Source organism: Mauremys reevesii, linkage group 7 (genome assembly GCF_016161935.1).
Source record: "Mauremys reevesii isolate NIE-2019 linkage group 7, ASM1616193v1, whole genome shotgun sequence".
In the NCBI taxonomy this organism is placed as follows: Eukaryota; Metazoa; Chordata; order Testudines; family Geoemydidae; genus Mauremys; species Mauremys reevesii.
Genome location: NC_052629.1, coordinates 22,357,495 through 22,371,799, shown reverse-complemented (window position 1 = coordinate 22,371,799; position 14,305 = coordinate 22,357,495). Strand labels below are relative to the sequence as shown.

General features: G+C 36.4%; 1 protein-coding gene across 4 annotated transcripts in view; it reads right to left on the bottom strand.

Moving 5' to 3' along the window:
• DOCK1 (dedicator of cytokinesis 1) overlaps positions 1–14,305 on the bottom strand; it is a 521,945-nt gene that overhangs the window by 347,934 nt on the left and 159,706 nt on the right. For all 4 annotated transcript variants that reach the window (XM_039480741.1, XM_039480742.1, XM_039480743.1 and 1 more), the window contains exons 26-27: positions 9,041–9,168; positions 5,958–6,053 (exon numbers count right to left, since the gene is read on the bottom strand). In XM_039480741.1, the coding sequence (XP_039336675.1) occupies positions 5,958–6,053; positions 9,041–9,168 (224 nt within the window). The remainder of the gene's footprint in view (positions 1–5,957; positions 6,054–9,040; positions 9,169–14,305) is intronic.

Below are 14,305 nucleotides of genomic sequence, written 5' to 3'. Positions count from 1 at the left end.
TTTCATGTATTTTTTACTGTTTTTAATTAATTAAAGTTATAAAACTGTTTACTAGATATCCCATCTTGTTTTAAAAATTCCAACTATTTCTAAGCATTACTTATATATATATAATTTATGTACTTATTTTTCCTAAACAGGACAATGTCTCGAATATGGGCATATGTAGAAAAAACACACACATTCAGTATTTTAAAACAGTGCTATACTTCAAAGTATAGTGTCACACTTACAAAGAAAATATCATACATGTCAAGTATATTTTTTAAAACACTGAGAAACATCTCACAAACGGGATTCTTTACAGATGGTTAATGCCAACTAATAAGACAGTCTTATTAAAAATCCATTCTAAATATTCTTGTGTGCAAGGACTCTGATGCAAAACTCTATAAATGTTTTTATGCTTGGTTATTGAGTCATACCCAAAACTAGTATTATACAGGCGTTCAGAATGAAAAAGAAGGATTCCTTGGTGAAATATTTAAGAGCTAAAAAAATGAGTTATCACTGAGTGTTCTCTACATGTCCAGACTATTTTCTTAAACAAGTTGCAGATTTTTAATTTTTTACATTTTTTTAAAAAGAAAAAGCTAACATGCATAGTAAATACATATTGTGTTGAACCATACCATACTATGTAATTTGTAATAAAATGTTTTTTCAAGTGTGTTAAACGCATCATATTGTATTACATTTAGGATCACACAGACTCGATTTAGATCTTGAGAGGAATATTTAATTCTTATAACTTTTAGCTACATATGGTATGTGACTGACCTAGAACTGTTTCCACCCTAATGTGATACATGTGATAAAAAGCAGGAACAACATTATGACAAAGGAAACATCACCACTATTACTGTAGCATATTATGTAATTTTGCTGCTAAATTCATTGGCAATATCATGCATTCTCAGACACTAAATTTACTATTTGCACTGCTTCCATAATATGCTTTAATTACTTTCTAATCAATAAATACTGCAGTGATTTTGCATTACTTACTGTTTTCATATTACATGGACAATGTTTTCTAAGTCTGCATAATTCCCATTAAGCAACAGTGACATTCCTATGCTTTGAAATTATTATTAGGAAACAATTCATGTAAGTACCACTTGTTTTCTTAAAATTAATCACTGTAAAATACTTTATAATCAGGGTAAAATGAAAAAAAATCATGATTAAAACTAAAAAACACAAGTACAAAGTGTTTGGTTTTTCTTGCTTCAGATAAGATGCTATGCAATGAACAAACAGAATAACTGGCTATGCATTCTTTACTTTCTTCAATGTTTTAATGCTACATTACATTTAAAAACTTAATAGATTATTTTTTCATAAGCATTTTGAAATCAAGCTGTTAAAATTGCATTAATCTAATGTAATAGCACACAGTACGTACTACTCTTAATTTCATGGCTGTGATTACCACCAATAATATAATGGTAGTATGTTTACAGCTCTGCTATACTAGGATGAAGCAGAAGGCCTGAAACATTTCTTAGCATTATTTCAGTATCAGTAAAGTACAACTGTAGCTGCTGGAAATATGCTGCCAATTTATGTAACTGAATGCAGTCTCGAGGTAAAACTTGGTATATTATATGTATATTCCATGTCCATTGCTCCATTCATGATGATATTCAATTCATACTTCAATGCACAAAAAGCTAGATAATAGTGATGGAACAAAGTCTTAATTTTTGCAATAGCTTGTAATGAGTAATTTGAAATGTGTATGAGAAAAAAAATTACATTGTACCACAAGTAAATACTATTTTTTACTTTGCAGTAACCAATGAAGAAAATAATATTGCAAACCTTCTGCCCAAGACTTTGGCACTCACTGTACCACATGATTCATAGAGTTAAAATTCCTCAAATTTTATAAGCAAAGATCCAAAATAGCAAATACTGAAAAGTCCATCTATTTATTTTCATTGAAGGAAACATATTGAGGAGGTGTTTTTGAGTAAAGTGTGGGTCTTCGTGATTTTTGGACTTATAATACTTCTCAAAAGTGCCTAGAAGAGAGCATCAGAAATTCTAAAATGTATTTACAGGACACTCACAGTTCTTTCCATTTATCATTTTTTTTTTTAAAGCAACCTGTTTTTCAGCACCAGAGAAGCTTAAAGATCCTGGTTCTGTCAAAGCAAAATCTTGCTGCAGCTATATACATTAAGCCTTTATTGGCTCTTCCATACTAAAATGAAATAAATAAATAATCTAGTGTGGACAGAATGACTACAGATAGCAGAAGAAACCAAAAAAGAAAGTGAGAGGAGACTGGAAGACTTGATGAAGACAGACACTGGAGACTGGGTGTAAGTGTACAGAGTCACTTGTGACAACGAAGGCCATGGGTTATCTTGCAAAAATCATGGTCCATATCATATTCCAGTAACTACTCATGACTCTCTTCACCTGAGCATCAAAGAGATAAACTGATAGAAATTGGTATTCGTTTTACCAACTAGCTAGTGAGCTTCATTCTCGGACTAGAAGGTTTCTGAAGGTTTTCAAACCCTGGTGAAGGCTGGGGAAAAAATGATCTGGAGATAAAACTAAACGATCAAAACAGATTTAGCTTTTATAGCAAAAACACATTTACGATAAAAATGGTTAAAAAAAAAACCCCAAGGGAGGGGTTTTTTTTTTGGGGGGGGGGGTCATGAGGTTTCCAGAGTCCCTGCAAATTTTAAATGTAACAAAGAAGAAAAAATTAAAATGTTCTGATCTCTAAAATTTGTTACTGTGCTCACATGTGGAATGTAAGTTTGTGACATATAGTACGTGTATCCCATGTTAGACATAGGTATCTGGGCCCATTATGTACAACAGAAGCATCTACTGTCAATACTTTTGTTGAATCAATTTAACAAATCAAGATTTTCAATCATATCCATAAGTTATAAGACAGAGAAAATAAGTCTTTTTGAATAGTCACAAATTCTCAAAAAAGCTGAAACCGAGACTTAGTATTAAATTATTTATAGTTTCATAACCAGACTCTTGAATTATATATTCTCTTGCAACAGCGAATATTTGCATGTTATATTAGTGCTTATCTACAAATTTCATGTCCTACTGATGCTCTTTGTCTTGTGATCAGAAAACACACTGTATTTAAAAAAATAACCATCATCAACATACCTTTACTCCCTCTGTTTCAAGGCAACTCCATTCTACCTTCAATAGTTGAATTCTGTTAAAATCCCCTGTTGACATCCAAAATGCTAGGCTCTCAAGTACAGACACAGACACATGCACATACTTTGGGGCATACTGCATACTTCTACACAGTTCAGAACTTGGAAACGTTTGTAAAGAGTATTATCTATACAAATTAAAGCACCAACAAAAGAACACCGTGTTGGATATTTATACATAAAAAGCACCCATTACAGTGCATCTAAGAATACCAAATAAAAAACCCACTGATCTCAAAACCAACTTATGAAAAGAATGTGTAATGCAAAACCAATGTTATCTGATTAACTTTTGTCGTATTGGGCCCAATCCTGCAAATCCTTGTTCAGACATGTAGTTCCATTGTATTCATCGGGGCTACTCAAGCAGAACCACTCAGGAGTGAATATTTGCAGAATCAAGATGTAAATTTGTATCATAATTAACATATTGTCTTCTTTTAAAGAAGAAGCAAGCATCATCAAAAATCTTCCAATAGCTTTGCAAATACATAATATGCAAATTCCATATTATTACCAGTGCAATAAATTTTAAATAAGAGGTGAAATATATAGTCATTTTTTCAAGGTGAAAAATGATTTAGATTCAACTACTACAACACCTGTATAGATATTTTATGTAAGAAATGAATGATATATGATTTGTGATACATTACTTTAAAAAAACGCCATCACCTAAACTATCCTTCTTTATGGTTCTTTGTCTAGAAAATGCTTTTTCTTCTATTTGTTCTGCTATGATCTATTCTCTAATCTAAATTCTAGTTGCAACTTTCAAGTCAAAAAAATTTAATGCATAAATCTCAATCTGATGCTGATCCAGGAAGGGTAAGGTTATGCATACTAAGTATTGGTTGCATTTCCATCTTACTACTTTATTGACACCACAAAAATGAATCATTATTGGTTGATTACCGAGAGATGCTTTTAGAAATGCACTGAATTTTAAATAGTAAGTGCCCTCTTAAAAATTCCTGATGCTGTCAGCATTCATTAAATAATTATAGTGTGTTCAGATGTAATGCTTTCAGGCTATGTTCATGTTCACAGTGTGCATTTTTAATACAATTGCGCTTAGTTAAAAATATATATATGCAAGACTTAAACTTGCAAATACATTTTGCTGCAGCTAAAAAAGAGGAAAAACTAACTATGGGTCTAACAACGTAATGCTTCAGAATATATCCTGTTCTGTTTTTGTATCTTTTCAAATATACAGACATCATCACAGTTTAGCAGAGGGGAAATAAAATTGAGGAATTTTGATAAATACATCTTTCTACAAACAATTTAACCCACAGAAAGAATAACAATATTTTGTCTGCATTCTACTGTCTACATATTTTATTATATACAAACACACACAATTCAGACCTAATGACTTTTTGTCTGCTTTCTCAATGTTAAGTTTTTCTTCCATAAGAATTATAGCTACTTTACTTACTCAAGGATTAATCCTTGTCATTTGGGGGCGGGGGTACAAAATCATTAACAGACAGCATGTTGTTGGAAGTGGGAAAGCAAGTGCCAAGATGATAGCTGGAGAGACAATTAGGAGTAAGAAAAGGTTTTTATCATTCTTAGGGATACAAACATCATTTCAGATGATGAAGAGTGGAGGACAGAGGGTGAGAGGATGGTGTCCAGGGGACGGACTGATGGCCCAGAAGGATGAAGGGAGATATCACAATGAGAGACTGGGGTAAAGGAATAATATGGAATTAGAGAAAGAGGAGAGAGTTAATTCAAAACATTCTCAATTTGGGAATTTTTTTAATGATGTAATACAGTACAGAGAAAGAAGAGGTAAGGGAAGAAGTTTTAAGAAGAGAGAGTCAAAGCCATTAAAGTGTGCAGATTGGTAGGAAACACCAAAGTAATTGTTCCAGAATGGTACAGAACTTTAAATGAATACCGTTCACGTAAAATGCAAGCTTTTACACCAGTTAAGTTCACTGTGTGCATATATGCTGCAAATAGTGACAAACATTTACAGATTTTTTTTAAGAAGTTAATAAAGGCCCATATCTTCAGCTGATACAAAGCACTGTAGCTCCACTGAAGCCAAACATCTGATGCAGAATATTTAAGTGGTCCAATAAACAAAATATTTTAAAAGGTAACAAACTTTGTTAAATATAATGTTGAGCAAAACTGAACAAAAGTTAAGCTCTTCTAATATTAAGTTATGTCAGTGCATTCTCAAATGGATAATCTTGGAATAACCATATTATTTCTCAGGACCTGCATGGGCACACACCAAAGTCTTTGTTTCAATATGAAAGTTGTAATTGCCAGGGCCATATTCCGCAATCCTTCACTTATTTAAATCAATATGGCTACGTGAGTCATTACCCCAATTGAACCACCAATAACGCGAATAGCTGTTGGCAGAATCAAGCCTCCAGTCCGATTTACATGTCAGCAACAAAAGTTTGTTTCATTTACACAACATTTTTAGCTAGTTAAAATCTTGTAATTGCAAAAAATAAAATTAGTTTTGGTTAAACATACCAAATTAAATTCATCATTTGATCACTGGCAATTTAAATAGGAACTCTCTCCTCCTAATATAAGCCACACAAAAATTATAATCCAAAACTCTACAGTTTACTGAACATACAAGAGAGTTACAGTAGGTTTTGACTGCTTTTTACCACCGGGGATTTAAATCCTATATTATGCGAGGTGCAAGAAGTTGTGATAAAAATACTTAAGTTTATGTCAAGAGACACTTACAATGAGCTCTGAATCGCGTCCCATGGAAATGACGGTTCTATTTACTGTCCTCAATAGCTTCTCCATGATTATCTGGACATGTCGCTGTGTTGGTCCCTGGAGAGAAAAGATAATCTAGTGGAAGCCATCACCAAAAGACAATCAATAAAACTCAAATATTGATGCTCGTTATTAAAATCCATCTATCCTGTTGAAATCAAATCAATTACAACTCCTCACAACTACTGCTCAACAAGATGAAAAACAGTCTTTGTTAAAAGCAAAGACTGCACAAAGAAAATAGACTTTTTATTACTGCCTGCTAAATAAAAAGCAAATCCTTGGGGGGGAAACACAATGTTTATGGCATTTGGTTAGTTCACAATTTAGTTTTCCAAAGACATTTTTTTCACCATTTAAAATCAAAGGTCTCTGATCAAAGTAAACATGGCATACACCTCTACCCCGATATAACGCTGTCCTCAGGAGCCAAAAAATCTTACTGCGTTATAGGTGAAACTGCATTATATCGAACTTGCTTTGATTTGCCGGAGTGCGCAGCCACGCCCCCCCCGCCCCCGCCCGGAGCGCTACTTTACCACGTTATAGCCGAATTCATGTTATATCACAGGGGTCGGCAACCTTTCAGAAGTGCTGTGCTGAGTCTTCATTTATTCACTCTAATTTAAGGTTTTGCGTGCCAATAATACATTTTAATGTTTTTAGAAGGTCTCTTTCTGTAAGTCTATAATATATAACTAAACTATTGTTGTATGTAAACTAAATAAGGTTTTTAAAACATTTAAGAAGCTTCATTTAAAATTAAATTAAAATGCAGAGTCCCCCAGACTGGTGGCCAGGGCAGTGTGAGTGCCACTGAAAAAATCAGCTCGTGTGCCGCCTTTGGCACCGGTGCCATCGGTTGCCTACCCCTGTTATATCAGGTCGCGTTATATTGGGGTAGAGGTGTACTTAATAACAGTGTATCAGATAAATTAAACAACTTAACTAAGGCCTTTCAAACTGATTCTCACTTATTTCATATATATTCTGGTTTTAGAGGTGATCTGCTAGGATTGTTTTTTTAAAGCATTAAAAGTGTGGTGTTGGTGTTGACTGTGAATGCCCTTTATGAACACATCAGGGATGAATGTCCCAACCTTGTAAGGGGAGGAAGCCCCACAAAGATTGAGGGTAGGGAAGTATCATACTAATATAGGGTACTTGCTTCCCCTACTCTCACAATGTAAACATGCTCCTTAAAAGTTACTTGCCTTCCCTTGCCCTAATGCAACTTTCTTTAGGGACTACTCTATGTTTGTCAACATTTGAATTGTTTTGCCAGACAATTCTCTGAATAGGATATGCTGCAGGCTGTTGCTGGACAGCTGTGCAAACCTTCTTGTGAAATGCTGCTGTTGTTTTTTAAATGAGTGAGAAAAATAACCCAAGGGTCACCAGTTGCATTTAACTTCCAGAGGCTCCCACTGGCCTAGGTGAAAAAAATATCCCTCATCTCCAGTACATGTATGTGCAACTACTCTTCTGCAGCACCCAAGCTTCTTGATGGTGACAAGCTGGGACTTTCCTACTCTGTGTCCCTTCTCACCTTCCTTTCCTCACAGCTCCTCCGTCTCCCTTTTCTGCCTGCATATAGGCATCAATCATCCGGCAGCTCAGCAGCCCTCTCTCACCCAAATGTTGGTTGTCTCTCTCAGTAACAGAAGCCAGCTCCTAATTCTGCCCTCCACCCCTCATGCAGACCCTCTCCACTGGGTTCAGCTCAGCAGGTGGTGGAGCTGAAAGCCAGTAAGTACAGCTTGCTGAAAGAGATGCAGACAGCAAAAAATGGGGAGGGGCTGCTGCGCCGTCAAGACAGAAACTCGTCTTTTTAATGTAATCTGCTTCCTGATGCCATGGAATCTGGGATTGTAGAAGAATGCAGTTACCAAGGACAGGTTTTAAAAAGTTAGAACTTGCCCTGGCCAAAGTGCAGGCAGCTATTCAGCTCCTGTATAGGAATCCAGACTCAGGCAGCAACCCTCTGGTCCAAAAACCTTTATCGCTGGCAAATAGCCAGAACAGATTATAGCTCCCCATCAAAGAAGAGAGATTTGCCTAGTTACTGTCTAGTCAATAAAAAATTGAGATCATGCAAATGACACACCCAAAACTGCAGAACAGAAAAAAGTTGTGCAGTTTTGCATGTATAATTGTACAGCAAATTTACATTCTGAATGGATAGGACTGTTCAACTTCCCGATAATACTCAGGCAGGAGGAAGCATTGTCAAGTTATTTAGTTATATCTTGAGAGAATTGGCTAGAGGGGGACTGTCTTATTTTACTGAGCTGTCTGAAGAGTAGCTTACTTCCCGCAAATTGTTTTTAAATGTCATAGATCACACGGGGATATTTCTGCACATTTAAATTCCTGACAAATTGTTCAGTCACACCATCACACCAGCATTTTGGATTTTCCCATAACTCGAACAAGTCCTGTTGCTAAGAAAGTCATTTAAAGCTACTCTTACAGTGAGAGACTTGTAAGAGACTATTTTTTCCTGTAGTGAAATTTTCTGCTACAAATTTCAAACAGCACACTCAGTTTTTATCCTCTTTAGTTGATGAACAACCACCAAAGGACCAAAATCTGGCCCAACAAACCAGCATCAATGCAATGAAGAGGTTGAAGAGTTCATGTTCCAAACTCATCAAACACTCCCCAACGTGGCAGGAGGTGCAAGTGCTGTGGAGGAAGGATGCTCAACTCCTGTGAGTATCTGACCAATATCTGGAGCGGTGTTATGGGATGAGCTCCAGAGGGAGCCATATTCCATTTCCTCTTGGCCAGAATAAAGGTTGTCATAAGTGAGAAACGTTGGGGCCAGAGAGCAACATGGTGAAAGAGTAAACATCAGACCACACCACCTCACCACTGACCACCACACCAGAGGAGGAGAAGAAAGAAAAAGAAAGCAAAAACTCAGAACAAAAATAAATGACAAAAACTAAGTCATTGCCAGCTTTACTTCATGATCACTCCGGTCACTCACAAGACGTGGTATTCTTAAGAGCTAATTGGTATGAACATCAGTTACTAACCACATCTTTCCTGTAAAGGACTTCCAGGATGTTACTAAGCAGTTGGCAGCAAGCCTCCAAGTCTTCCTGCCTTTCCAAATGATACTTCAACTGATCTGTCATCATTGGCAGCAAGATCTCCCTGCAGTCTGCATATAAAGATACAATGTTACAAGTATGTCTGACATAATTTCATAGTATACACACATATGTTGCAAACAGATCAAATATTTTAAACAAAACTTTCAGGAAAAAAAGTTAACTTCCTGGAAGACAGAAGGCCAGAGCAAATTTTGGGCAAAAGTTAAAAAACCAAAAAACCAGACAGTCATAAGCAAAGGCAAAGTACTCTGCTATAAAGAGGTCACAACTACACAGCAAAAAAAAATCCCTGCAGCAGTGAGTCTCAGAGCCCAGGTCAACTGAGTCAGTTGGCTCAGGCTTTGAGACTCACTGCCGCATGTCTTTTATTGCAGTGTAGACATTCCCTAGACAACCTGAAGTATAAAGATTGGTACACGCTTTGTCCCCAGGCTCCAATTCAGCAAGGTACTTAAGCATATGCATAACTTTAAACACATGACTACTCCTACTTATGATAACTACATGTATTTAAGCATTGTGATCATGTAAATGACACACCCACAACTGAGCACAGGGCACTGCATAACCGAGGAAAAAGGTATGCAGTTTTGCACCTGTAACTGTATAGCACCTTTACATTTTGAACGGATAGGACTGTTCAACTTCCCTATAATACTCAGGCAGAAGGAAGCACTATCAAGTAGGCATTGACACAATCCAGTGAACATGTGCCCTGCAAATTAGGCTGCAAATAGAGTGGAAAGTTTTTTCATTATGTTTTTGCCTTAAGGGGAAGAAGGATGTAGTCAAGAAGTAAGGACCTGTCCCGACTTGCCACAGAACCCTTAATTATGAGTTGGAGCAATGCAGTGATTTTTGTGGATGTCCCCACCCCAACTGAGAAGCAGGGATGGTGGTGGAGAGAAACAGTTCCTTCTTCCTCAGAAAGGAGCAAAGCTAGATGATTCTTGTCAGAGCTGAAAGAGCAACATGGGCCCTCGAGGTATTCGGGGGCGGGGGGAGAGAGAGGAACAGATAAGGAAGACACTACATTCCTTGAGGAGAATGCTGCTTCACACTAACTGGTTGTCACTTTTTCTGAATTTCCTTCCAGGACAAGTAATGATATTGGCCACAGAGAATATCACCGCACGAGGCAACATCAAGTCCTAATGTATCACAACATCACTCAACTATGTGATGATGCATACAAGCAGCCTGGTACTGAAATTCATGGGATTTTTTTCCAAACAACACTTCCTGCATATTAATCTTATCAGATGGCTGAAAATCCAGATAGTTTTGTGAAACATTTTACTCTCCTTTAGCCACGGACACACTTTCCAACCATCTCCTTCCAAAGCCCTCTCCCACCGCACACACCCAAAATTTAATTAATATTACATCCACCGCCTTTCTGGACAAACAGTGGAGGGATCTCTCAAAGCTCATTTGTGTTACACCTTGATCACCCCGAGAGACTACACATGTGCAGAAGCATAAGCTCCACTTTAATGGTTGAGCACAGTACCTCTATGTTACACAAGGGACTAGGTTATTAAAAAAAAAAAAAGATAGGCAGCATATTTTTCAGAAAATGTCACATTCACATGAAAAAGGTAAAGTAATATGGTTATGTTTTAATACTGTTTTAATTAATGGCATGGCTAATATTTTATAGTCTCACAAATAATGCATTAATTATTAGCAAGTACTTTCAATTAGCTTCAGACTTTTTGTTTCTAGCAAAGGAACAATATTCATCTTTACAGAGCTAATAGCAGAATCCCTTGAATGCAGTATTTCTGTTCATCTGATCCTTGGTCATTTAGCCTCTGGCATAAGGCTTCAAGGGAGAAGAATCACAGCTTGAGAGTTGAAATGTTTGCCTCAGGGCACAACTATTAGGCCTGCACTGTATGTCCACAGATAAATATTGTCATTATAGGGCTCTACGTACCTTACAGGTAAGTATTATCTATAGATTCATATTTTTAGAGACTAGAAAGCTCAGGGGATGGTCTACACTTGAAACGTTCATCAGGATAGCTACATCTCTCAAGAGTGTGAAAAATCCACACACCTTAAGAGATGTAGCTATGCCAACCTAACCTGGTGTATTGACAGCACCAGGTCAACGAAAGAATTCTTCTGTTGACTTAGCTACTGCCTTTCAGGGCAGTGAAGGGAGAACCCCTCCCGGTGCTGTAGTGAGTGTCTACACTAAAGCTCTACAGTGGCACAGTTGCAGCTGTGCTACGGTAGCATTTTAAGTGTAGACATAGCCTAAAAAGTTAACATAGCGTAACAGTGGCCCAAACTGCATTTTAAAAAGTACAAACAAAACCTTAAGGGGTCTATAATAAATTAATAAGATTTTGTGTTACCTACCAGACAAGAAAATGTATACATGCATAACAAACGTTAATAATATAGCACATTGAGAGAATCTTTTATTGTATCTGAAAGCAATGTATGTAATATGAAGTTGGACAAGACTCTTACACGGCAGGTAATGAATTATAAGTATTTAACCTAATAGTCTGCTGTGAGTTTTCAAGATACATGATCCTAAACCACATTCACTAAAGATTATGGCAATGAAAAAATGGGGATATGGGACATAGAAGAATATCTTGCCATCAGCTAAATAAGGAAAGTATTAGAAATGCTGCTAAGAAATACTCTTATAAATATTAATCCAAACTTTTATTTTCCTGTGAAGCTGTTTTGAGGTAATACATTGCAGATTTTTGGAAAATCTATCACACGGTGCAGCCTATCAAATCCATTATGGAGGAGGTTATACATACTCTCATAGGTCTGACTAAGTATGCTTTAATATGTTTAACTCCTAATAAGGAACAAAACAAATGGTTTCTTGAACACTAGCTGCTGTAATGTAGTCATAAGTAATTCAATAAGATTAAATTGTGAGGGACTTCATTTACCTCAGACTCAAAATAGGCAGGGTTTTTTTTTGTTTTTTTTTAAATAACCAGTTTGTGGAATACTGCTTTTAATTAAATGAGTAAAAGCAGGATTCTGACACATGGTTGGCAGGCACTATGGAGAAGTAACTGTACTAACTTCCAGAGCCGGCACTAGGCATAAGCAGACTAAGCAATTGCTTTGGGGCCCCGAGCAGCTCAAGGGGGGCCCCTATTAATTATTAGTATGTGTTTGGGGGAGGGGAACATTCCTGCTTAGAGTCCTCAATAAAGTAGCACCACTGCTACTAACTTCTCTTTGTGAAGCTTCTGGGTGCATCACTCAGTACCATTATAAAAGCCCTTAATTAGGGATTGCACATTTCATGTCCCTTTTAAATCCTACTACTAGAGAATGGTCACAGATCAATGTAGTATCTGCAAAGCATGTGGAAATCTAAAACTGCAGTTATATCAGCATTGAGTGGGTTGCCTGGAGCTGAGACTGATCAATAGAGAAGGTAAGCAAGCTGACTTTGAGAGACAAGGAAATTGATTTGTCATATTACTTCCATTTGAAATTATAAACCTCTATACTGAGGGCTGGCTCCTTTCAAGTAGTGAAGAGGACTTGACACAATTTCTCAGTCATAATTTCAGTGGATATCTGCTTTCCCAAGAACCAAACTGTGAGTAAATGAACGGTGTAGTTTGTAAATTTTGCAGGTTATATAACATGAAGATAAAACAAGGAGTCAAGGATGTCTCAGGTGCACCATCAATCAATATCAGTCTCTCTCACACACACACAAAAAGTTTGCACAGAAGATAACTCTGCTATTGGATTTGGCCTTAGCTTTATTTCAAAGGCTTCACTGAAAAAAAGTTATTCACTCCCATACTTGTACTTGTTTGGGACAGTAACATTAGTTAATTATAGTTATACTACTTGGAGATTTCCTACCCAGACATGATAGCTTTCACAGGCAAATAAAAGTACATTATAGTCACAGTCATCGCCATGAGATCTTTCGGGGACCTGCTGGTATCCTCTATTATGGGGGGGGCGGGGAAAACACTGCACAGAAAAAATTCTACAGTCTTAAGCTTATTTTCCAGCAGTCTGAAAGTAATAAATATCAGGAACTAAGAAAATGGAAGTTGTGATTATGATACATTGGGAAATATATATATATATAAAGCGTTTCACAGTAGTAGTAGCGTTTAGAGGGGGAGAGTAATTTTTGTGTCAATAAGCACTCCCACTTCCAGCACTCAAGGAGCAGACCTAATATTTGTGCTGGGAGGCAAAAGTCTTTACCTTTGGACTACAAATTCACCTCTGCTGATAGCATGCATCACAGCTAGAGCAGGTTGAAAAAATGTTTACAAAGGTTTTTTTCCTGTCAAAAAAATTGCTAATTTTTCAGGAAGGTTTCTCAGTTCCAGGATGGAACTAAACATTTTGAAAGGTCTCTGCTTCATTCTGTATTAGAATGAAAACAATTTTCAAAACCTCAAATTTTTCTCACAAAACCAAATTGATGTTTTCTAGCCAGCCCTAATTACAGGCAGTATGACCTAGAGGTTGCAATCCAAAGATAATTTCAGGCAAATTATTTTACAACCAGCACTACAATAATATGATGTACAAAGCAGGTGATGCCTTAAATGCATCCTTCCTACAAACCTGAATATTATTCTCAATATTTTATCATCTATATTTAAATTATCAGAAAGTACAGAATAGCAAAGGTTAATCTTTATCAAATTGCCTGTCACATGTACCTCCGAGCACTGATTAATGAGCAACCTTAATAAATCTATAGTCTACATCACTACTCTCCTGTTCAAAAGCCAGCTCTAAAGGTAGCTCATAAGTATGATACACAATGATTACAGACAACAATAATTCGACATCTGTTCTTCCCCTGCTGCACTGGTCTATCCTACAATGATTAATGTCAGGGTAACGTGCATTGAGAATAAAGTATTAATCTTTATAAGAGGACACTCAACAGGCATTATCGGCTTATGAATATCCAAGAAAAAATATTTCACCACAATACTGATATGGGAACTTTGTTACAGCAAACTGCATGAACATTAAGAAATTCATCAGTTTAAAACATTTATTTTTATGAACACCAAGTAGTGTGTTTAATTTTTTGTTTGGTCACATTAAACAAAATGATCCATAAAGTGACGTTAAATAACTTTGCTCCCATTATATAGAACTGAGATAAAGATTAACATTTTTATGAGAATTAAA